At 39.4% G+C, this 26,673-nt stretch overlaps 1 protein-coding gene across 6 annotated transcripts in view; it reads right to left on the bottom strand.

The window, feature by feature from the left end:
• FILIP1 (filamin A interacting protein 1) overlaps positions 1-26,673 on the bottom strand; it is a 259,847-nt gene that overhangs the window by 51,349 nt on the left and 181,825 nt on the right. For 5 of the 6 annotated variants that reach the window (XM_058435100.1, XM_058435095.1, XM_032152977.2 and 2 more), the window contains 2 exons: positions 15,272-15,445; positions 5,989-6,167 (listed from right to left, as the gene is read on the bottom strand). In XM_058435100.1, the coding sequence (XP_058291083.1) occupies positions 5,989-6,167; positions 15,272-15,445 (353 nt within the window). Of the gene's footprint in view, positions 1-5,988; positions 6,168-15,271; positions 15,446-17,346; positions 17,451-26,673 lie in introns of all 6 variants that reach the window. The other variant, XM_058435109.1, reaches the window with a different exon arrangement.

Raw genomic sequence — 26,673 nt, 5'->3', positions numbered from 1 at the left:
AACCAGGTATGAATCTTTATCTATAAAGTGGATCAAGAATATTTCCAAAGATCCCAGTCCACTAGAGCAAGTTTTCAAAAACAGTTGATTCTGACTGGTCATTCCCCCACATAGGAAAGTATAATAGTGCAGACTGTCCCATTATTCACCAGATATATGACCAACCTCCTGTTCACATTGACTTAAAGGAAGAATACCAAAATGGGGCTTGAAAGCTTCCCTTCCATTCAAACCCCTGCTCTTACAGTCTCTGCTTCACAGGTTAAGGGATTTCTCTTGAGATGCTGATTTGTACTTTAAAAAACTTAACTTACACTTGGAAGGCTTGCTGCAATATTATATGATGATGTAATTATTTATGTAGTCCCAGCTGAGCCTATAAAATCCAAAAGTTTTAAAATCTCTATCTACAGTGATAGATCTAGACAGCACTCCTCCACATCAGTTATACACACACACACACACACACACGCATTTCCCTCAAATATTTCTTTAAGTCCCAGACCACTTTTTGATGTAACTGTGTTCTCTCTATTTTGACATTCTTGGAGCAGCCCTAGTGAAGCTTAAGATTAAAATCACAAGTCTTGCAGTTCAGGCACAGAATAAAGTACAGACTCTGAAGGTGATCTCATGTGCTCAGAATTATGCCTTTAAAAGTCAAGTTGACTTGAAATATGGACCAAACCAAATATAGCATTTAGACAAGGGGGATTTCTTTACCCAGCCGGAATTAATACAATAAAAAATATTTTTGTCTTTATTGTTAACAGTGCTAATTAAGCCAAAACATTTTAAAATGGTGTTTTCTCTTTTTAATTTAGGACTGTAACTATTTGTAAAACAAATATGCAGTAAATGATGGTAACAAATTATGATCACAGTTTGTTGACTTAGAATAAAGGAAGCCCAGAACAATATATCGCCCACTTTAGGTACTTAATTTGTGGAATTTTTATACAAGATGAATTAAGCAATTCCTGAAAAGCGAAAAATAATTTATATAGTTTTTACACTTATAGGGTCTAGGTCAGTGGCAAAACAAGGGAGTTAATTTGGAGAAGGGCTTTATTAAGTGCCCCCATAAACCTCATTAACCTTCCATGATAACTACCCCAAATAGAATGCAAGCTAAGTAAAACACGGTGTATGCTATTCAGATTAAACTTCAAAACAAGTCCCAGGCAGCTCCTTCCGAGAGACCACTGTGCCAAAGCTTCTACCTTGACATTCTAGAGACACCGCTGGTCCTAATATCTCTGTGCTTATATCTTCACGATAACAGTCATTCTGCCTTTCAAAATTTTGTGTCATAGTTTGGATATAAGAGGGTAGGGATGGGGAACCTACACACAAAAATGAAACATATACTATTTGCACAAAGTATTCACTTGCCCAAAAGTGCTAGAGTAGTGGCCTGCACTGTGTGATCTTGGTTGAGTTACATAATTGTTCTAGGCCTCAATGTCTCCACCTGTAGAATGAGGGATTTGAAACGGCTGATCTCAAAATATTTTGCAATATTCAGAGCCTCAGATTCAAACAACATCAAACATCTGAATCTGGATGGCTTATCAACAGCTACTACTGATCCTGTGAACCTGGGTTCCTTTTTGTTATCTTTAACCATTTTTCTGGAAGATGTGAGAAACCCTTACAGAGCAGGACAAACGTGGAGAATGGAGCTGAAATGCTTCTGGTGCCCGGAGAGTCCCTGCTCTGCCCCGCCCCCAACCTCACCCCTCCACCACCAAATCAATAAGCCGCCTGGAATGGAGACAGCCTGCAGTCTCACCACCGGCGAGAGAAGCTGAGTGGGTGATTATAAGGAGAAAACCACTCAGGCTTATCTCAAACTTCACTTTCTTCCCTTACTCATGTTCACAGTAGAAGCAAAGGGAAGTGTTTCCGAAGCAAAGTTCTTGGCTGTGCTTTTTGCTCACAGGGACTTTTCGGGAAAAGGGGAAGGCAGTGCAAAACAAAAAGCAAATAAAGGACTTGGAACAGTCTATAGGACACGAAGACTCCCACTTGTTCTCAAAAATGTCGTTTCCTTATTAGCTGCAGTCCAGTTTCCCCTGCAGGTGCTGTGGCCGCGTTGCGCCTCGGCGGGAACCTCCTGGAGAGGCTCTCTGGCAGAGCCCCAGGGATGCAGCGACCCGGCCAAGGTCCAAGGTCCGCGGTCCGTGGTCCCCGCTGGGGAGGGGCTCCCCGGCAACTTGGCCCGCGGGAAAGAAAGCCTCGGGGTCAGCCTCCTGCCAGCTCTCATAAGTAGATCTAATTATGACCGCTTACTTCAAAAAGAGGATTTAACCCAAAGCAGATTTAGCAGGGCAGTTTCCAAGGGGTAGCAGGATCCCAGGCTTGACCTTTGAAAAATCCCAAAAAACTTCGCTGCCCCGGTAACTTGGCAAGCAAATCACGGTGGATGCCTCAGATCGCAGAGAAATTCAGAGACGCCAACTTAAGTTATCAATCAGGTCCTACTAGGGATGTTTAATTTGGAATAAAGTGTCTGTCAGAGAGTGCCCACGGCGTGTGCACTGGTGGTCAGTCAGAGTGTTGAGCTGAGATAAAACGTTGACAGAAAAAAAAAAAAAAGATTTAAGCACTAAAGTATAACTGATTCCATAAAAAATTATTTTAAAACATAAAGTGGTGTGCAAATTAAGTGGGAGTCAAAGGTCTCTTAGTGAATTCTTATCTAAAACGTGAAAGTTTGGTGACATATCCCAGTGGTGCTGATGAAAGTATCAAAAGCATGTTAGGGTAATTTTTTTTAAGTTTTTTTTTTTTTAATTTTAAAACTTTCTACTCTATGTAGCACTTTGCTCAGGTGAGGCTGTTGTAATTGTTTTAATAAAATTAAACAACTTCTATGAGAGAGGGGATTAAAATTGTTAGTCTAGAGTTGACCAACATGAAGGTAGTAAATAAACACATCCTGCATAGGCTTAGTGGATCCTGAATATAAAAGTACTCTGTGAACTATCATGCTCTCTATCTGATTATTTCAATTACTCTCACAGAACACAAACATCAGGAAAACAAAAAACAAAGAAAAATAAACAGCCTGCATAAGTATGGTCACTCCGTCTACATACTTTTATTAAACCAATGACTCTGTAAGTGCACTTATACTACCTCAGGCATTTAGCTTAGGTGAGAAGCTAAAGAAAAGACAGGTATCTGGTTCTAAATCAAATAATTTACAAGGTAATGAAAAATAATTCACACAGGTGCTCTTAGAATTATTTGATTTTCGATATTCTAAAAAGTCAATATCAAGTTGCAACTTTTTTACCTGACCACATTCCAACACAGGACACCTAACCAGATGATTGTTGTAGATAGTCTTGTGCCACATAACGACACTTCTGTCAACAAGGGACTGCATATATGATGGTGGTGTGCCTGAGGCAGCACAAGACAGCAAGATAGTTCAGAGAGTATTTTTTTTTTTTGAGACAGAGTTTCGCTCTTATTGCCCAGGCTGGAGTGCAATGACGCGATCTCGGCTCACTGCAACCTCTGCCTCCCAGGTTCAAGCAATTCTCCTGCGTCAGGCTGAGTAGCTGGGATTACAGGTGCACACCACCACGCCTGGCTAATTTTTGTGTTTTTAGTAGAGACAGGTTTCACCACGTTGGCCATGCTGCTCTTGAACTCCTGACCCCAGGTGATCTGCCTGCCTCGGCCTCCCAAAGTGCTGGGATTACAGGTGTGAGCCACACGCGGCCACCACAGAGTACTTTCATATTCATTACCATTAATATTCATTATACACTTAATATTTTGTTTCATTTGCATAGGACTCTAAATAATTTGTTGACATAGGTCTAGTGACTTACTACCTTAAAGGGAGAACAGTGAGTCTGGTATTCACAGCCATTTCCCCCATTGTATCCCATGAGATTATAATACCATATTTTTACTTTACCTTTGATATGTTTAGATACACAAATACTTACAATTGTGTTATAGTTGCCTGCAGAATTCAGTAGAGTAACATGCTGTACAGGTTTGTAGCCTAAGAGTAACAGGCTGTGCCATATAGCCTAGGTGTGCAGTTGGCTATACATCTAAGTTTGTGTAAACGTACTCTATGATGTTCACACAATGATGAAATCACCTAATGATGGATTTCTCAGAATACATCCCCTTCATTAAGTGACACATGACTGTATATGTAATTTATACTCTCCTTAGAACCTTGTTTGCAGTATCTGTAGCTTGAAGTTGGAAAGTTCTCAGAGATTGAGGAGGTGGGATTTATTTTCACTGGTTACTCCAGGATGTCGAATCAGTTAGTCTATGTGTTCAAACATGAAGCTAGTTAACCTTAGCTTAACAGGAACTTAAGACAAACATAAGAAACTGTAAGTCTGGGATATAGTACACAACAATTTAGCCATTGTTCACTTTTCCATTTCTCCTTCCACAAGGGATGTACCAAATCCAATAATAAATAAACATTACCAATAATTTTTTTTTAAAAATGTTTAAGCCAAGCCTGTTCTATTTTATGCTTTTATTTACTGTCTAATTGTGATAGCTTCTTCTCGTATATACACTAATCTGGGAAAACTAGATCTCTTTTTTGTAACTAAATAGAAAATAAGGCCGGGCTAGGTAAAGCTGTTCCCTGGTGGTTCTCAATTTGCAAGCTCTAAACACAAAAGCAGACACGCTTGGTAACTCAAAGCATGGGGATTCAGTATCACTGGTTTCAAAGTCTGTGGAATTCACAGACATAAGCATTCAGCCTAGGGAAGAGAAGGGAGATAATAATTTAAAAGATACTGGAAAAAAAAAAAAACGGATGGTAAAGAAGAAAGTATTATAAAATTTTTTAATTTGGGGTCCCTGCTTCAATTGTGGCAATCCCTGGTCTTAGAAGACTAAATAAATACCTACAGGAATAAACATCAAGGCTCAATGTGTCAGTCTTCAGTTGGTTTGGTTTGTTTTTTCACCCCAAGTTTTAAAAGTTATGCAGCCCTTAGAAAGTTCAGCAGGTAGTTCTAGTCATTAAGTGATTTATACACAGCCAAATACTAATATTTTCTACACTGGTATTAAAAATGAATAGGATTCATTTATAATTGTTAAGTTTAATAATTTGCCTTCCTGAAAAGCAGATTTCTACCCCAAAGAGAAAAACTAGATTACTTCAAATAGAAAGCAATTTGTAGAAAGACTTTTCAAATGTAGGTGCTTCATTGATCGAGTTTATATTTAAATGTAGTTTACATTTAAATGTAGGTGCTTCGTTGATCAAGTTTAAATATAAAGTTTATATTTAAATGTAGTTTACATTTAAATGTAAGTGCTTCATTGATCATAAACTTATCAATGAAGCACCTACATTTGAAAAGTCTTTCTACAAATTGCTTTCTATTTGAAGCAATCTAGTTGTTCTCTTTGGAGTGGAAATCTGCTTTTCAGGAAGGCAAATCATTAAACTTACACAGGGTGGGGAATATCACACACCGGGGCCTGTCGTGGGGTCGGGGGAGGGGGAAGGGATAGTATTAGGAGATATACCTAATGTAAATGACAAGTTAACAGGTGCAGCACACGAACATGGCACATGCATATATATGTAACAAACCCGCACGTTGTGCACATGTACCCTAGAACTTAAAGTATAATAAAAAATAAATAAAAAATAAAAAGAAATAAATGATAAAAAAATAAAAAAATAAAGTCCTTGAGTTTCTTTCCAGCTTTACAGTTTCATGGCTTTTAACATCCTTGTTGGGAATGTGACGCCCTACCTATATGCAACCCCCAAAACATTCATATAATAATCTCAGGTAAAATTCAGTATCATTCTCTACGGTTACCACCCATTCAAAAATTGGCATTAGACCCTGGGCACCTGTCCATGGTGCCCCTGGCTGAAAGCCTGATCCCTGAAGGGAGGGGCAGACATGAAAGGGCTATGGGCATCCAGATGTGACTGGTGGTGTGTGTGCACATTACCTCTCCCGCTCCTGCTCCAGCAGGTTGGTGAAGTCGTCACTCTTGTTCATGTAGTCAGTGTGTTTATGCTTCTCGTTCTCTAACTCGTATACGGTGCGCCTGTGACACTTCTCGGCCAGCAACAGCTGCTCTAGCATGCGCCGGTAGGTTTCTTTCTGTTTTTCCTCAAGTCTGTCCAGCTGAATAAGCAAACATGGGAAAGAGCTTAATATTTTATTGCATTTGCATGGGACTCTAAATAATTTGTTGACATGGGTCTAGTGACTTATTACCTGAAAGCGAGAACAGTGAGTCTGGTATTCACCACCATTTCCCCCATTGTATCAGTTTCTTTATGCCGATTGGCTGTATAAACCAACCATACTAATGCTGCAGTAACTTCTGGCTTTCTGGCTTTTTTGTAAACATATATATGGTTCCTAAACTTTTTTCCTTTTTTGGGGGGGTGGGATATACCACAATTTTATCCATTCTACTGTTGATGATCATTTGGGTAGTTTCCAGCTTGGGTCTATTACAAATAATGCTGTTCTGAATACTCTAATACATGTCCTTTAGTGAACATATAGCATATGTGTCAGGTGTATAACTATGAGTGAAATATGGGTCATAGGATATGTGTATATGTAGCTTATTAGATATGCTAAGCAATTTTCCAAAGAAGCTGTACCCATTTACGCTCCTACAACCAGTGTTTAGGAGTTTTGATTGTTCTACATCCTTGTCAACATTTAGTATTTTTAAAACTTCTAGCTGGGTGTGGTGGCTCACGTCTGTAATCCCAGCACGTGGGGAGGCTGAGGCAGGCAGATCACGAGGTCAGGAGTTCGAGACCAGCCTGACTAACGTGGTGAAACCCTATCTCTACTAAAAACACAAAAATTAGCCGGGTGTGGTGGCACGTGCCTGTAATCCCAGCTACTCGGGAGGCTGAGGCAGGAGAGTCGCTTGATCCCTAGAGGCAGAAGTTGCAGTGAGCCAAGATCTCACCACTGTACTCCAGCCTGGGCAACAGAGGGAGACTCCATCTCAAAAAAAAAAAAAAAAAATCTTTTAACCATTTTGGTGGGTGTGTAGTGTTTGCTCAATGTGATTTTAATGCTCACTTACCTGATAAAGTTCAAACACTTTTTCATTTGTTTATTGGTCATTTGGGTTCCTAAACTTGCAGGAAAACAACTCTTTCACGGTTTTAATGAGATAGCACAAAGCTCTATATTCAGAAAGAGGATAACACCCTTCCTAATAGAAAAATTAAGATCTCAGCATGTACATGCACCAGACTTCTCCCCTGGAAAGTAATTTTCATCACAATCTGTTTTTAAAGCTTGCAGCTATATGCATTTCTAGGAAAAGTATATGTAGGATCCAAAGTCCTCTTTTTTTCAAGAGATGCTAAATATAGGGAGGATTTCAGAACTTGTAGACAGTACATATCTCTAAAAGAGTTCTTACCAAATGTTATTACAGAGGCCAGGCGCAAAGGCTCATGCCTGTAATCTCAGCACTTTGGGAGGCGGAGGCAGGTGGATTGCTTGAGGTTAGGAGTTCGATACCAGCCTGACCAACATGGTGAAACCCTGTCTCTACTAAAAATACAAAAATTAGTCAGGCGTGTTGGCAGACGCCTGTAATCCCAGATACTTGGGAGGCCGAGGTAGAAAAATCACTTGATCCCGGGAGGCAGAGGTTGCAGTAAGCTGAGATTACACCACTGCACTCCAGCCCGGGCAACAAAGCAAGACTCCATCTCAAAAACCAAAAACAAAACAAAAGAATAAAAAACCCGTAAATATTATTACCAGGTCTTTGTGCCTCTTTCTCTGGTAAGGTTATAAGATTTTTCTTTCTTTCTTTTTTTTTTTTTTTGAGACATAGTCTCACTCTGTTGCCCAGGCTGGAGTGCAGTGGCACGACCACGACCTCAGCTCACTGCAACCTCCACCTCCTGGGTTCAAGCGATTCTCCCGCATCAGCCTCCCAAGTAGCTGGAATTACAGGGTACAAGTCACCACGTCCAGCTAATTTTTGTATTTTTACTAGAGAACAGTTTTCACCATTTTGGCCAGGCTGGTCTCAAACTCCTGACCTCAGGTGATCCGCCTGCCTTGGCCTCCCAAAGTGCTGGGATTACAGGCATGAGCCACCGCACCTGGCCTGGCCAGGTTCTATGATTTTAAAGAGATCATGCCTTGATCACCTTTTTAGTCCCTGGTGCTGAGCACAGGCCCTGGTACAAAGTTGATGTTCAGTAAGTGTTTGTTAAATTGGACTAAATCTTACAATCTTGATACTTCCCTATCCTACTCACGATCCTATTTTCCCCTTTGAATTCTAATTCAGTGTTCCGCAACTTTGGCACTGCTGAGGCCAGATACATCTTTATTTTGGGGTGCTGTGAGCTGGAGGATGTTTAGCAGCATCCCTGGCCTCCATCCACTAGATGCCAGTAAGCACCACCTCCTGTGTGACAATCAAACCAATCTGACATTGCCAAATGTTCCCTGGAGGGAAAAATCCACCACCACCCCAATTGAGAACCACTGTTCTAGTTGAAACAGACATATTTAAAATCAGTTCTCAATCTCACAACCAACTTTCTGAAGCCCCACGGGGTAACTCCACAGGGTCTCAGCATCAGAGCTATTCCCCTTTAGTTTCTGTTTGCCCTTCAGTTATAACGAGGATTTGAAGTTCTCTCTATAATTGCATGATATGTTCATTGTGAGTGAATCATTCCTGGGGCCCAAAATAAAAGAGAGCTGCTCACGTTACCTTCTTCCCAGATCTCCACTTCCCTTGTTTAGGAGTAGGTGACCAGATAGAGGCTGGTGGAGAAGCCCATGTTAATGGGTGGCTGATAATATCTGAGATCATCAGGAATTGCTAATTGTATTTTTACATCTTCTAATAATTTTTTGTAGTCTTTGTTTTTTTTTTTTTTTTGAGATGAAGTTTTGCTCTTGTTGCACAGGCTGGAGTACAATGGCACAGTCTCGGCTCACTGCAACCTCCGCCTCCTGGGTTCAAGCAATTCTCCTGCCTCAGCCTCCCGAGTAGCTGGGATTACAGGCTCCCGCCACCACACCCAGCTAGTTTTTGTATTTTTAGTAAAGACAGGATTTCACCATGTTGGCCAGGCTGGTCTTGAACTCTTGACCTCAGGTGATCCACCCACCTCTGCCTCCCAAAGTGCTGGGATTACAGGCATGAGCCATCGCACCCGGTCAATTTTTGTAGTCTTAAAGGAACAGTCTATACATGAGGTTTTCTTATTGTAATAGCTCCATTCCCTATTACAAAATATTCTCCCCAAGAAGTTTCCAAATTTCTACAAGTGTGATTTTCAACATATTTTAGAGAACGTGTCAAGCATTGCTGAAACATCATCATCATCAAAAATGTAGAGAAAGCAACTTTCCCCCGTTTTTCAGTCTTCCTGCTTTATCATAAAATAGGACTCTCCATCTTTTGGAAACTATTTGAAGATCAGTATTTTCCCTGTTTCTTCAGGCCCTACCCAACTCCTCCCAAAGGAAGGAGAGGTGACTTATTTGAAAGTTGTGTTTGGAATAGGGAACTGGATGAGTGCAGCCCAGCCCTTTCATTTCTTCTTTTTTACTCTGCCTGTCACACAATGATACATGGTGATCTCAAGGCTCAAACTCTTCTGCAGTATCTCTCAATCCATGTAAGGAATTCTGGAGAGGAAGGTGGCAGCATTACTAATCGGATGTTTGACTGGAAAATGTAAAGAGATAGTCATTACATGGACATCTGGAGAAAAAAAAACAGCACATGGAAATATCAAGTGTTCTGGGGCCGCCTAGGCAGAGGGTAGGCCTTAGCCTTTTTACATCTATCATTGCAGGCTTTTGAGACTGGTTGCAATAGCTACGGTTCTGGACTAAGCCACTGGAGTAGGTGGCTGAAGTCTTTGTGGGTAATATTCACCTCACCAACACTAGCACAGCTTGACCACAACAGTAATTACATTATCCAGAAAGCAGTCTTTTCATCTCTTAATGCATAAGTTACTGAGGCATTGGTGTATGTAGTGTGTTTCTTAGGCAGAGCTGCAGATCCAGACTTTAGAATGTAGAGGCTGTAAATTCTTCTGCTATAACACACATTAGTGTGAGGTTTTAGGTGTCAATTTTAAGTTCTGGATGTAAGAATAACACAGGTAGCAAAAGATCAGCTGTACCAGATGCTGTTTCTTGTTATTTTGTTTGGAACTACATCAATCTCCTAAGAGAGAACAGAGGTAGCCTATTTTCTTGGCTCTACGTGGCTTGTCCAGAGACTCTGAAGACTATGTCTCATAACTATAGATTTTGTAGATTCATTAATCATAGATACTATATGTACATGGCTTTTGGTTTTCAGGATCCAAGCTGTGGCTTAGTATAGAGGAATGGGTTTTATTAAATGACTAGTGAAAGTAGAATGGGCACCTATTGCTTTGGAAATATAGATTCTACTTGGACGAAGTGGAAGGAAAACTGAATGAGATAATCGTAACACCAAATGCCAAAAATTTACTAAGGAAAGAGTGTACCTGGAAGTCTTATTCTAATGCATAAAGTTAGTGGAGAAGTACAATAACTTGAGGGGAAATTTCAGTATGTTTTAGATAAAAAGGCATGATTCAGAAAGTGTTTTTAGCTCTGTTACCTGCAAAGGGCTAACTGGAGAAGTATTAAGGAATTGAGGAAAAGAGAAGTCTACTTAAGAGCAAATACGAGGTCTTAAAGACCAAACTAGATTTACACAAAGGAGAAATGGATCTAAGTACTCTTAAAAATAGGGATATTAAACTGGAAGGTATTTCAGACATTGTTGAATCAGAATGCGTGCCCAGAGAAGATAGAGACAGGAGAGCCCAGAGGACAGAGCAGTGTGACTTTCCTCACAAAGAAGGCATTAGGATCCAGGATGGGATTGAGGAGGACACTGAAAATGGGCTGATAGTCTTTCATGAGCTCAACTGGGGGACATTCCCTTAAAGACTGCAACATCTATTCAAAGTGGTTATATAAAATATGAACAGATTTAAGAATCGAAATCTGGGAAGATCAGGGTAAGATATCTGAAGCATTATTTGGTGAATTTCAGTGTCCCAGCTGTTGTAGACGGAATTGCCAATATTTATTTATTTATTTATTTATTTATTTATTTTATTTATTTTTTTGAGATGGAGTCTCGCTCTGTTGCCCAGGCTAGAGCACAGTGGCGCGATCTCGGCTCACTGCAAGCTCTGCCTCCCAGGTTCATGCCATTCTCCTGCCTCAGCCTCCCGAGTAGCTGGGACCACAGGCGTGCACCACCACTCCCAGCTAATTTTTTGTATTTTTAGTAGAGATGGGGTTTCACCGTGTTAGCCAGGATAGTCTCGATCTCCTGACTTTGTGATCCTCCCGCCTCAGCTTCCCAAAGTGCTGGAATTACAGGCATGAGCCACCACGCCCAGCCCTTATTTATTTTTGAGAAAGAGTCTTACTCTGTCGCCCAGGCCAGAGTGCAGTGGCGCCATCTCGGCTCACAACTGCTGAGGCCTCCCAGGTTCAAGCGATTCTCGTGCCTCAGCCTCCCGAGTAGCTGGGATTACAGGCACCCATCACCACGCCTGGCTAAGTTTTGTATTTTTAGTAGAGACGGGGTTTCATTATGTTGGTCAGCTGGTCTCGAACTCCTGACCTCAAGTGATCTGCCCGCCTCGGCCTCCCAAAGTGCTGGGATTACAGGCATGAGCCACCGCGCCCAGTGAAATTGCCAATATTACTGGGGCCCTGAGTGAACATACTCAAGAAATGTTGGGATGCAGTGTTTGAAGGAAAGATGAGACAAAGAAAAGGAGATTTAGGCAGGTCAGCATCAAAACTTATTTGATGTGGGTGTGGTTAATGGAAAAACGCCCTTTAATGAAGATTATCCAACTCAAGAACATGAAAATAGATAAGATTTAGGTGTAACAAAGAATACTCTTGGCAGACTCGGAATTCCTTGATTTCAGGTGTAACAAAGAATACTCTTGGCAGACTCGGAATTCCTTGATTTCAGATCTCTCATTGAGGGGGACTCCGCATGATGAAGAATATGGAAGGCAATATTAGAAAAACAAATGTCTGGGAGCATTTGAAGAAAATGACTAAAATCCTGAAGCAACAACTCAGCTGAGCCTTCCTCTCTCACAACAGAAAAAGTTGTGGCAGAAGAAAATATTTTTGTTGCCTTGAGTCAGACAAGTTACTCAAGGATTGAAAGTTCAAACATGAGGGGAGGCTAAGTTCTGAGCAAGAGTAAGGTCTGATCCCTTCTGGGCCTCAAATTGCACAGGCGTCAGGAGGGTGACCCTCTAAAGCGATGGGCTTCCTAGGCCTGCGAACAGGGCCTGAAAAAAGAAAAAGATCAAAGAGGTCTTAAATACTCAGGTGGGAAAATTGAGTACCTAAAATGAGACCTAGGCACTGAAGAGGTCACCACTGCAAATCCCTAGACTTTACAAAAAGACAAGAATGTTCTGAATGCCACTCACTGAGGGCAAAGACGATATCTGCAGGCAGGCTCCACCCAACCTCGAGCTTGCCATTTCCCATAATTATTAAGCTGCTGATGACAACAGGCTCTGGTAAGAGCAGACTTACCAGAACCCTGCTGTGGCTGAAGATTTTCTCTATCTACCTTCCTTCCCTCAGACATGCCCAAAATCTCTGCTTCAGTCTCTGCTAGGAGTAACATGGACCTTCCTTACACTGAGTCCTGAGGTCAAGGAATATAATTTTGCTTGAGAAAAATGTATCTTAGTGCTAGAGACTCTCTTGTATTTTTTAAATTTATGAGTGTGAAGTTGTACTCTGATAATTGCATGTGTCCTAATAATTCTTTAGATTCTTCAGAAAAAAGTAGACTCTAGGGACTTCAGGATATATTAATACAACTTTGAAAATGCCAGTGAGTCCAGGTTTTTTTTTTACTAAAGGAGAAAACAAAAACAAACTCTACCCAGACAATCAATTGAGATCCCACTGGCTTAGGCTAAGCAGAATACAAAATTAGGAAGGAAAGAAATGAAAACCTTCAATGTTTTTGGAATTTTACTTAAGAATTATGAACTTTGATATTCCAGACTTTAATTTACAAAGAAGGGCAGAGAGATTTAATATTTGCTGTTTAATTCTTCCCCAGATATTTGGCAAGGGAAACAGGTCCACTGTATTGGGTTCATTGCTTAACCGCTGGTGAGTTCTACTGGATACCCTCGCTGGGCCTAATATGGTATGGAAATAAGAATGAGCAGTGATTTTTGGCTTAAGGTATAACATTGCATCTAGGAAACAAGAGCTAGACTACCTGCTCGTGATCCCAGGAGGCTAATGAAACAGTGATGTGAATTTGGTAATAAGAACTTGACTGTTAATTAAAAGGGTTAACAGACCCAAAATGTGTAAGTGGTGGAAGGAAATCTTTTCTCCTTCTATCATTCTATTTCTCTCACAAAATGGACTTCATTTTGGCAGTATCAGGAAAAGTATTTTCTGCCCTCTCTCTCTGCCTTCTCACTCACTTCTCCCCAAAGGGAAAATGACTCTTCAGATTGTTAAGAGGAGAAAGGAACCATGAAATATGCCCAGCTTAGCCAGTTCCAGAAGCACAACTCACAGGGTGAGTGTTTTCTGTTCTGATCCTCTGTCCCTGAGTTAGGAATACTTAGGTCAGGCCTACTTTCTAAAGGTAGGTCAGAAACTCCCCTCTCTGTGTTCAGCCCATAGAATGCAGTGGATTGGAGGCAGTAATCCTGGGTAAGTGTGTATGCTCTGCAGACCCACCTCTCCCTTGGTGGTAAGGGTGGGGAGTGTCATCCCAAGCTCTAGCCTTGGAAGAAAATAATTCAGAAGCCCAAATGAGACCATTTATCCAAGCTGAGTTCTCTAATCCAAGTTATTATTATTATCATATTAAACAAATACATGTTTTTGACCTCTGTGTCTTTTACTCCTCAAATCTCCCCAAGTTTCAAACCAATTAAGGGTATGAGCAGTTATCATTCTTGAATCCCAGCAAATACTAATAACTAATACTTGCCAAGTACTTAGAATATGCCAGATACTATGTTAATAGTTTTATAGGCATTGCTTTATTAAATCCTCACAGCAGTTCTATGAGGTGGACACTGTGGTTCCTCACACCCCACAGATGAGGAAACTGAGGCTTAAAGAGCTTACATAATCTGCCTATAGCCATACACAGCTAGCAGTGGTAAGTCTCAGACGTGAAAGTAGATCCAGCCTGTTAACTGCATCCTATCTTATAATCATCTCTTAACTCTTTAGGAAAAGATGAGAATAGAGCTCCAGTCTATTCTTGCTGCAGTAATTTGAAAATTATGGGACCATTAATCTGTTGTGAATGCTGTCTAAAGCAGATCTTATCTCTGAGAGTTATCAAACTGAGCTGCTCCAAAGCCTTGACATAAATTACATGTTAAATGTATAGTAAGTTGTTTCACACTTTTAATTTCTGTTCTCTTTTTTCATTCATGACACTAATTTCACATCTGTAAATTTTTTTTATATAAAGTCTGAAGGGTCAATGTGAAAAACTGGTATCGTAATCTGGCTTGAACTTCTACTACAATGTGAGAGTATTTTTAAAATGTGGTATTATGAGTAATCGATAATAACAATCATAGCCCTAGTAGAATTCCTTTCATCTCAAAGAATTGCCCTAAGCATTTCATTAGGATTTTGCCTCTATCACTGTATTTTAGCCACTCACATTAGACCATTTTCATTACAAAATAGTTCATAAAATTCAAAAAAGTGTCTTTATAACCATATCAGTGATAAGATCAATTTAATTTTAGGTTACCTATTTTGTAAGAATCCTGACAGCTCAGTGTTAAAACTGGTAAGTACTTCAAATTTTTACACATGTCATTTCTTAGAGAAGTAAAAGAATAATATACTGCAAGAGCATGTAACTATCAGAACCACATGGAAAAATATATTTCAGGCTTTGGTATGTTTAAAGAAACGCTTCTACAATTCTTAACATTGAAGCTTACCCATTATAATCCTTGACTTATTTAATTACACTTTAATTGTAACATTGAAGCTTACCCACTATAATCCTTGACTTATTTAATTACACTTTAATTGTATATTAGTGTATCACCAAAATTTTGCCTTTGAAAGAAAATGTTAAAGCATGTAAATGGAAGAAGGTGAAGATATCTCCCTGAGGTTCCCATCCAGGGGACTTGTTGGTGTCATATTTTTACCTCTGAAATCGGTTTCTCATAGACATCTTCTCCTATGGATTTCTCCTGGGCAAGAATGGCATCTCGGTGCAGGACCCGCAGCACTTTCTCTGGCTCCGCAGACCCGTAATGAGCCTCCAGAACCTCAGGCTTGGTTTTCTCTGTCTTCAGCATATGGATCACATCTTCTCTGGCCTGTAATAGAAAGTGCAGCAAGATCAGACGATTGACAATGTAAATCGCATACTGGGCTCAAAAAATCAACAGAGAGCTTATTGAATACATCCCCATCTTGTCAGGGCTATTGGCAAATTCACTGGGTATTCTGCTCTAATTTTTTTTTTTTTTTTAACCAAAAGCAGATTGGCAAGCAGATACTCTGCTTCAGGTTGCTAGGAAGCAGGCAAGCAGAAAAAAGGATTTGTGCTAATATTAACTACATGAACATTGCTTTATCTAAGTAGCAATAATTCGGGATGGGGTGGGGGAGGGAGGCAAGCAGGGCTGGTCCTGGCATACTTAACCTGTTTCAGTGCACGTGAGATCAATGACAGTCTAAAATCTTCTAGCTTTCTATTGATGTTCTCAATGTAGTATGCAAATCTGGTTTAAAATAAAACCCTGCTGCCTCCATTCTAGTTATAACTTCATGTGTAATTAACAAACAGCCTTTATTGGTGATTTCCTGTTTCTCATTAGGTGATTCATTTTGCACAGAAACACATGGTTGAGAACTCACATGATGCTTGGCTGTCCTTTTCAACTCTAATGTATCTAATGTATTCACAATAAAGGTGAAATTTCACCCCTTTAACATCCAGACTGTCAGTTAGATGAGTCAGCTTGGTAGGTCAGAGTTTTGTTTGTTTGTTTGTTTCTTAGCACAATGTATTGCTGAAGCTTTCAAGAAAACCATGATTGTAGGCTTTATATCATACTGTCTGTGGTTCCCATCACATAATGCAAATACACCTGTTTATGTTTTGCACTGGTTAATAGGGATGATCTTTCTAGTTATGATGGAGCTGACATTTGCTGAATGTATTTCCATATGGGGACACACTTGGAGCTATTTTTCCAGTAATGGTGATGGGTAAGAAGTGCCCTGACTTCATTCCAACTTATACTAAAGGAAAAGCTGGCTGGGAACAAAGTTTCAGCCTATGACAACGGAATAGAGTTTTCTCCTATATTGATGCTAACTGTGGGACTGAAATTATAAACCTGGTTCATTATTATGATATTCTAAAGAAGAGAGCTAACTAGTCAACTATGAGTATTCACGATACGACCATTATAAAGTTTGTCTTTCTTGAGGTTTCTCACTTTTGTTGCTTTTTCAGTCTCCAAATTAATCTAATTCCATATGGCTACAGAATAATTCATTACTGAGATGTCAATGAACTGGAATTTGTGGATTTGAAATGTCTCTGCCACATATACATATGCTCACTTTAACACAAAAATGGAAAATATGAATTTTGAAGAACCCAGTGGTTTAGAATGTTGGTGAGAATGTTGAAGTCAGGAAGTAGTTTAATGGGAAGGCAATGTGTCTCCATGCAAGTTGAAAGAAGATAAGCACAGACGCAGGGTCAAGTTAGCCTGTACACTGTGCTCATCAGTAAAAGGTGCCCACTTTATCCAGGAGACACAGCCCTGAGTCAGAGCGCAGCTTACCTAGTGAGTAAAGAGCACGCTGTATTTTAGCCCCATTCATCCTCTCTGCCAGGCACCATTGTACAAGGCATAACTCCCAATCTGTACAGAAGGAGCCTCAAGTTAAGTAGACTGCTATTGGTCTTCAGGCAGAAAGTGCTCCTATGTTCATCTGACACAGGTGAATATATAAAGCATGTTCTAAAATAATGATTCACAATGCTGACTGTGCTGAAGTCATTTGAGGAACTCTAAAAAATCCCAAGGCCCAGGCCATTCCTGACCAATTACATTCTAATCTTTTGGAGAAGGACCTATACATCAACACTTTTTAAGGCTCCCAAGGTTGAGAGTACTGTGCCACGCTAATAGATTACGAGACATAGCAACTAAATTGAATACAAATCCTTGGCATCATCCAAAGTAAACTTTCTTACTTTGGTGCAAGTGCATTTCCTTTTTCCGAACTTAAAAAGGTGTCATCACCTTTCTCCTTCAAGTCATCCTCACACCCGAGGTCAGTTTTTTGCTTTGACCAAATCTGAAAGAGACAAACTCGTCTTTAAAGAAGAAACAGCATACTGTGAGTTTAGTGACTTATGTAATGACAGGAAAGGAAAATTTAGAATCACATTTAAAGTGAAAAAATGGCGATGATAGAAGGTTGGCAAGCTGGAAGTTCTTGATAACAAACTATTGTCTCTTTCTCATCTTTAAATCAGATGAAGTAAAGGCCATTTTCTAAAGTTCATTTTTCTAACATGGGAAATGTGAAGTCTTATAGAGCAGACATAGAATGTACTGTCCTTTGAAAAAATAAATAAATAAAAAATTTTAATATAAAAAATTAAAAAGAACGTACTGCTGTTTGTACTATAAATTGAGACACTGATTACAAAATTTCCGCAAGACTAAAAGAAAAGGGCTTAGAAGACAGGGTAGTAATATTAAGAGCTGGTTTTTTTGTTTGTTTGTTTTGTTTTTCTGGTTTTTGTTTTTGTTTTTGTTTTTGAGACAGAGTCTCAGTCTGTCACCCAGGCTGGAGTGCAGTGCCGTGATCTTGGCTCACTGCAACCTCCATCTCCCGGGTTCAAGCGATTCTCCTGCCTCAGCCTCCTGAGTAGCTGGGACTACAGGCACATGCCGCCTTGCCTGGCTAATTTTTGTATTTTTAGTAGAGACAGGGTTTTGCCATGTTGGCCAGGCTGGTCTCGAACTCCTGATCTCAGGTGATCTGCCCACCTCGGCCTCCCAAAGTGCTGGGATTACAGGCGTGAGCCACTGCACCCGGCCTAAGGACTGTTTTTAACCTCTTTTTTTTATTTATACAGGTATGTATTTTCTAAATTTTCTACAGTAAATATGTAACTAGTTTTACAAAGAGAAACAAAGTAGTACTTTCATAAAGAAAAAAGAAATACTTCATCATTCCTTATTCCCCATAAATAAAACAAAGGCAAATAATTTCATAGAACGTTCTGTCTTTTTTATGCACCCAATGCTGAGAAAGCCACTTTCATTCTGGCTATAGACAGTCCTATGAACAGTATCTCTAGGATTTAACACAAAGAAGGGTGTAAAACAAAAATTGCTCAAGGATTATTCTATGCCCTCTTTTTGGCATTGTCTTGATTTCTTTCAGAATTATTTCAAACACACCAGTAAAGCCAGAGGTAAAACAGCCACTGAGCTGGGTAAGTGTACTGAAAACAGGGTAGTATAAGAATTATAGGTTTTCCCACCTAATATTTATTATGATTTAGTCATATTCTAACTAGACAGCTGAAGGAATCACAGCAGAACTATTTCCATATGGTCTTTCCACAAATGACATTCTGAAAAAGTGTTTGTCCTTAGTTATGGATAAAGGTAATCAGCAAGTGGCTCTCAAATGTAAACTGTATCAAGTAATCTTGAGAGCATCAGTTGTACTGCTGGTTTGCACAAGTTTACATGGCTTGAGCATAAAAAAAAATTAAATAAATCTTAAAGTTATCAAGCAAATATGAATTTTAATTAAAATACAGAAATAAAATTTATATCATGATATAGTAGAATGTGTCCAGCTTTGAAGAGACTCAGAAATAGTTTCCAATCTCAGCTAAGCTGTATGATTTGTGTAAGTTGCTAACATTGCTTTGACCTAATTTATCATTTATGAAGTTGGATCATAATAACTTTCTAATATACTTGCTGTTAGTTTAAAATCAGATGTAAATATATAAGATGCCTAATATAAAACTTGGCATAAAGTAGGTGCTGAGACAATGGTAATGATTTACTATGGTTTCTGTTAGGTCTCCATGATTAAATAACTTTTTGCTGCGTGGGTAGAAAACGAATTTTATAAGATATATTTTTCCCTAACCAAATATAACATGTAAAACTGATATTGTTAAAACTGTCTAGAGGCCGGGCGCGGTGGCTCACGCTTGTAATCCCAGCACTTTGGGAGGCCGAGGCGGGCGGATCACAAGGTCAGGAGATCGAGACCACGGTGAAACCCCGTCTCTACTAGAAAATACAAAAAATTGGCCGGGCGTGGTGGCGGGCGCCTGTAGTCCCAGCTACTCGGAGAGGCCGAGGCAGGAGAATGGCGTGAGCCCGGGAGGCGGAGCTTGCAGTGAGCCGAGATTGCGCCACTGCACTCCAGCCTGGGCGACAGAGCGAGACTCCGTCTCAAAAAAAAAAAAAAAAAAAAAAAACTGTCTAGATATTTCACAATCTACACTTAGGAATATTTTTTTCAAAAAGGAATTTCAAAATCAGAGCAGTCTCTCCAAAAGTTATTTAATCTCCCTGACTGTTTCCTTGTCTGTAAAGTAGGGACACAACCCCTATACATTATAGGGACTGTGTTAGGCTCTAACAAGATAATGCAAATAAAGTACTTTTAAAACTGTAAGCAGGTATCTATCTCAGTTTAATCATTTAAGCTATTCAGTTTAAAAATATGCAAATATTATTGGTTTGATCGTCTTGACCCCAAACTTCCTAATTCTCTTAGAAGACAGCTTCTTGTGTTCCAACAGATATCAAACACGTATTCCTTTCCTCCCCCGAAATACACTTTTGCTTGAACTGTATTAATTGTGATATGCTACATATACTATATATTTCATCTTAGTTTAATTATCCTAGATACTAATTACTGAAGAAAAAGAGACTATGGTGATATAATATAGTGCATTTATTTACAACCACACTATTCACTATAAACTTACCAAAGGCTCTCTAATTGTATAGTAATAATCATAGAAAGAGGCTGGGTGTGGTGGCTCACACCTGTAATCCCAGCACTTTGGGAGGCTGAGGCAGGTGGATCATGAAGTCAGGAGTTCAAGACCAGCCTGGCCAACATAGTGAAACCCTATCTCTACCAAAAATACAAAAATTAGCCAGGCTTTGTGGCATGTGCCTGTAGTCCCAGCTACTTGGGAGGCTGAGGCAGGAGAATTGCTTGAACCCAGGAGGCAGAGGTCACGATGAGTCACAGTGAGCCGAGATTGCGCAACTGCATTCTAGCCTCAGCAACAGAGGGAGACTCTGTCTCAAAAGAATAATAGAGATAATAATAAAATAGTAAATCAATAATATTATGGTATCTATTTAATCAATGTATTAATGAAGATGACTATGTGATCACAAATTTATTTTACTATTTCAAACAAATGATTCAATTTATGTTAAAAAAAAAAGATCCTGTATTTTGGGGATAAAACAACTTTACATCTCCATTTTTGAGAAATTTGCTAATTTTTCTATAAAAGAATAAAGTTCAAAATGTAAGAAAGCTTCTGTTCTTGAGCATTAATATTTTCACATAGAAATTTATCCAAAACAAGTTGTTGAAATCCTAGGATGTGGGGAAGCTGCAAAATAGACCACTATATTTAAATACGTGTAAAATGACCCAGAGAAGAATGCTTTGAAGACGACTCTATGTTCAATTTATTTACTCCTGACGACAGAGAACAAATATGAGATTAGAGTAGAGAAACAGACACAGCTGTCACACCATTCTCTTCCATCAGACATAGTTCTTTGTGCCAGTGGAGGTGTAGGGAGGCCAAGAACAAGGATGTTCCAGAAATACCCCACAACTGAAACTGCACCAGGTGTAACAAGGGGTTTCTCAGCTGGCTGGATAAGAAGCTGATTCAAAACATGTGGGGGCAGCAAAGAGCTGCTCTGTGAGGCCTAGGGCCCACAGGTGAGTGTGCGATTCATCGTATAAAGTCAATGGAGTGAGTCTGTGCTTTGCTGGGAAAGCAGGAGTAGCATAGTTTCAAAATAGGGCTGAATCCAATCACTCCTTCAATAAATGTTTGCACACATTTACTTTGTGCAATGCATTGTATTCAGTATTGGAGAAATAACTGCATCCTCAGGAATTCAAGTCTAGAGAGATATAAACAAACAATTGAGAGGTGTTTACAATATGACATAGTAAGCCTTAGGTGGAGGAAATACTTGGGGCTAAAGACGTCATCTAGAAGAACACTTTACTTGAATCTGAGTTAACAGAGAGGCTTCCTGGATTAAGGACCTGAAATCTCATAATGAATACTTGAGCCACAGAAAGAAGAGGTAAGGTGAGAGTACTCTAGGCCCAGGCAAGACTGTATACAAAGGCCAAACAGATTTAACTGCATGGGATGGTGCAATATGAGACTGGAGTAATAAACTCATGAAAAGCTTTGTAAGCCATGCAATGAGTTTGGATTTTATCACAGAAGAGCAAGAGGCTTTGGAGTTTTTGAGCAGCAGGATGGTGATGGTCAGATTTGCGTGCTGGAAACATCATTCATCTGCTGTGTTAAAGGCACAGAAATTCTAAGTCAGCGAGTCTGTTGGGGCAGGCCAGGAACTGTGTTTTGAAATATCTCTGTAGGTGATTCTAAAGCACAGCTGCACTTGGAAATCACTGCTCTAGGACACATGACAAATTCAGCATCAAAAATACTTAAAACTTTTGCTGTGTTAGCTCAAGGTTCTTGGCAGGGTTGTCTGATTCCCAGCGACTTGGCTGCCTCAGAGGCTTCTTACTATTCTCCCTGTGTTATTAGTCCCTGACCTTTCTGCACCAAAGAATCATGGTCATTTCCAGCCAGCAGCTTAAATGAGGAGGATACTTGAAGACTGCTGGAAGTGTTTGCCAGTTCCGGGCAAATGAGGGTGACCAAATGTCCCAGTTTGTGTGAGACTAAGGGAAGGTGAGTCCTGTGAAGCTGGACTTTTGCAAACCAGGACAGTCCCAGGCAAACCAGGACAAGTTGGTCACCCTATGACAAACACCAGTCAGAAAGAGACTGGATATTCCATAATATTCCTGTGTCTAGCAAGGCACCCATAAATGGGCTTATTATGCTCAGGAACTGAATTTCATTGATCATGTTTCCAAAACTTAGCTTTTTTTTAAAGGTACAACGCCATTACTAATTATTATGTCTGATGACAATTTAACTGTATTTTAAACTTGTGCGGCTTTTCTATCTTTGAAAGAAAAAAAACATAATGAGTAGGAAAGAATACTTAGTTCTTATGCTCCTATGACATAGCTTCTTCCACACTTCTAAAATGGGGATGGAATGCCCACGAACCTTGGAGCTTGGAGATAAACATGGTGCATCTTCTTTTAGCACTAAGATTACTGAAAGACTTGGGGTGGGTGATAAGTAGTTTAAAACTCAGAATATTCATACAATTTTAATATTCACCTGAGTGTTCAGAACAAAACAAAAGACATAAAAAAGCATTTGCTTCAGCCAGGTAGCTTGGGACAGACTCTTAGACGATGTAACCATGACCCCAGCATGATGATCCACTCACTTGGCTGAGAGGAAGCATAGCCAGTGGGAAGTTTGAGAAGCCTGCCCTTACCTAATGACACCGCACACTTTAAACAAGGCATTCCTGCCAAAAGCTGTTGACTTTAAATGATGGATCCATTTTGAGGAAAGGACAAATCCATTTCTACGCTTATGGAAGAATGACACAGTTCCCAAGCACTATCGCTTCTTTGTATTATTTAACTTCTAAATATGACCCCATTGCTGCAGTGAGTCAAGGAGCCCTAGAAAAGACAGTCCTGGAAGATCAGTAACATGCCCATTCTGTGATTGCTTTCCCATTCTCCTTTCCCACTCAACCATTGTGTATCTACTTACATATGGTAATTTATTAATTTACTTGTCTATTTCCTTCTGAGGCTGTGAGCTGCTGTGAGGACTGTGACTGCCTTGGGAGACTGTGTCTACAGCGCCTAAAAGAGTGCCTGCTGCATGGTAGGCACTCTGTAAATATTTGCTGAAATAAAGAAAAGTAAAATTAAGTGATGTGAAAGTCAGAGAGGCATAAACTGGCACTGAAAATCTCAGAACAACCTTAACTACTTAGCCTTGTTCAAAAGATCTAAACAATTACATTTTGTCAACCTCTTTACTCTTTCATCTGATATATTTGTCTGTAATTTGGGAGTCTCTTCTTTTTTTTTTTTTTTTTGAGACAGAGTTTTGCTCTTGTCGCCCAGGCTGGAATGCAGTGGCATGATCTCAGCTCACTGCAACCTCCACCTCCCAGGTTCAAGCAATTCTCCTGCCTCAGCCTCCTGAGTAGCTGGGATTACAGGCACCTGCCACCACCCCGGGCTAATTTTTGTATTTTTAGTAGAGACAGGGTTTCACCATGTTGGCCAGGCTGGTCTCAAACTCCTGACCTCAAGCAATCTGCCCACCTCAGCCCCCCAAAGTGCTGGGATTACAGGCATGAGCCACTGTGCCCAGCCCACTTTCTTCTTTTTAAGTTGATTCCAAAAAGAAAATATGTAAACTGAATAAGGAAAAATAGTACATTCCACCAGAATGTTGCAACAGGAAATGGACTATCTTTAAATCTCACACAAATTGAATTATACCATTTACCCGAGTTAGATAAATACTAATATTATAAACAGATTGAAAGAAAAAAATCTATGTAATGTATAATGTTATTAGCTGTTACTATAGAAATTAAACCCATTTTTTCCACTGAATTTTAGAAATCAAAGTTAACAAGATTAATAATACAACTACGTACAAGAAGAACATTCAGACATGGTTAGGTTAAAGGGCCACTAGAGCTAAAAATGTGACTTTTGTTCTCTTTGGAGAAATTATTCTCCACAACTATATGGTCAATAGTAGCCTAAAAGCCTATATAGAGCTTGTTCATAAAAGAGTAGCACTTCAGACTGAATATCTACCAAAAGAAATCTGTTATTAAAATATCAGAAACAGACGCAATTTCTTATGTTAAAACTTGCTTTGCCACCACCATGATAGCTTGAGTTTTAAAATGTAAAATCCTCAAAATCCCAATTATGACTTTGCAGAAATAGAAAAAAATCCATAAATTCATATGGAATCTCAAGGGACCATGAATAGCTGAAATAATCTTGAAAAATAACAAAGTTGGAGGTCTCACATTTCCTGATTTCAAGACTTACTACAAATTTACACTAATCAAAACAGTGTGGTACTGTCATAAAGACAGACATATGATCAATGGAATGGAACAGACAGCCCACAAATAAATTTTTGCATATATAGACAAATGATTTTCTACAAGAGTGCAAGATCATTCAATGGGGAGAGGAGAGTCTTTTCAACAAATGTTGGGAAAACAGGGTATCCACATGCAGAAGAATTAAGTTGGAACATTTCCTTGCAGCATATATAAAAAGTAACTCAAAATTAATAAAAATGTAAGAGCTAAAACTATAAAATTCTTAGAAATAGCACAGGAGAAAAGTTCCATGATATTGGATATAGCACTTATTTCTTGGATATGAAACCAAAGCACAGGCAACAAAAGAAAACATATAAATTGGACTATGTTCAATTTAAAAACTTCCTTGCAACAGAGAACACAATCAACAGTGTGGAAAGCAACCCATAAAATGGGAGAAAATATCTGCATATCATATGTGCAATAAGAATTAATATCCAGAGGCTGGGCACGGTGGCTCATGCCTGTAATCCCGGTACTTGGGGAGGCCAAGGTGGGTGGATCACCTGAGGTGAGGTCGGGAGTTTGAGACCAGCCTGACCAACATGGAGAAACCCCGTCTCTACTAAAAATACAAAATTAGCTGGGCGTGATGATGCATGCCTGTAATCCCAGCTACTCGAGAGGCTGAGGCAGGAGAATTGCTTGAACTTCAGAGGTGGAGGTTGCGATGAGCTGAGATCGTGCCATTGCACTCCAGCCTGGGCAACAAGAGCGAAACTCTGTCTCAAAAAAAAAAAAAAAAAAAAAGAATTAATATCCATATCTAGAATATTGAAGAACTCTTATGGCAAAAAAGAAAAAAAATTTTAATGGGCAAAGGACTCAAACAGACATTTCTCCAAAGAAGATATACAAGTAGCCAAAAAGCACATGAAAAGATACTCAATATCACAAGTCATTAGGGAAACACAAGTCAAAACTACAATGAGATACTACTTTACACCCAATAGGATGGCTATCAAGAAAAGAAAGAAAGAATGAAAGAAAGAGGAAGGAAGGAAGGAAGGAAGGAAGGAAGGAAGGAAGGAAGGAAGGAGGAAGGAAGGAAGGAAGGAAGGAAGGAAGGAAGGAAGGAAGGAAGGAAGGAAGGAAGGAAGAAAATAAAGGGAAAGAAAGAAAGAAAGAAAGAAAGAAAGAAAGAAAGAGAGAGAGAGAGAGAGAGAGAAAGAAAGAAAGAAAGAAAGAAAGAAAGAAAGAAAGAAAGAAAGAAAGAAAGAAAGAAAGAAAGAAAAGAGTTGGTGAGGGTACAGAAAAACTGAAACCTTGGTGCACTGGTGGTAGAAAAGTAAAATGGTGCAGCTACTATGGAAAATAGTATGTCAGTTCCTCAAAAATTAAAAATAGATTACTACATGATCCCAAAAGAATCAAAAGCAGAGATTCAAACAATATTTGAACACTCATGTTCATAGTAATATTATTCACAATAGTCAAACATAAGAAGAACCCAAGTGTCCATTGACTGACAAACTAAATATGGTACATACATACAATGGAATATTATTCAGCCTTAAAAAGGAAGGAAATTTTGACATGTGCCATAAGATTGGTGAACCTTGAAGATGTTATGCTAAGTATAACAAGTCAGTTACAAAAGGACAAATGCTGTATGATTCCACTACAGGTACTTAGAGTACTCAGATCATACAGACAGAAAGTGGAACACTAGGTGGTTGCCAGGGCAGAGAGCAAGGGGGAAAGGGATGCTATTTTTTAATTAGTAGTTTCTAGTTTAGAAAATGAAAATAATTGTGGAGATGGATGGTGGTGATAATTGCACAACAAGGTGAATATACTTAATGCCACTGAACTGTACACTTAAAGATGGTTAAAATGGTCAATTTTATATTACATACATTTTACCACAATTTTTTATTTATTTATTTATTTATTTATTTATTTATTTATTTATTTATTTATTTATTTATTTATTTTTTAGAGATGGAGCCTTGCCACGTTTCCTAGCCTGGTCTTGAGCTCCTGGCCTCATGCAATCCTCCCATCTCAGCCTCCCAAAGTGCTAGGGTTACAGGCGTGAGCCACCACGCCTGGCCAACAATTTAAAAAGATTTAAGTATACGTTCACCTGCCTAAAAAAATCAACTAAGAAAAGAAAATTAAAATATTCCCCAATTTTCCATCTAGAGATTTTGTTTTTGAAAAAAACTAAAATTTCAAGCTGGGCACAGTGGCTCAGGCCTACAATCCCAGCA

The sequence above is a fragment of the Hylobates moloch genome, unplaced genomic scaffold (assembly GCF_009828535.3).
Source record: "Hylobates moloch isolate HMO894 unplaced genomic scaffold, HMol_V3 SCAFFOLD_2, whole genome shotgun sequence".
Classification (NCBI taxonomy): domain Eukaryota; kingdom Metazoa; phylum Chordata; class Mammalia; order Primates; family Hylobatidae; genus Hylobates; species Hylobates moloch.
The sequence above is the reverse complement of the archived record's forward strand: the minus strand, read 5'-3'. Positions and strand labels throughout refer to the sequence as shown.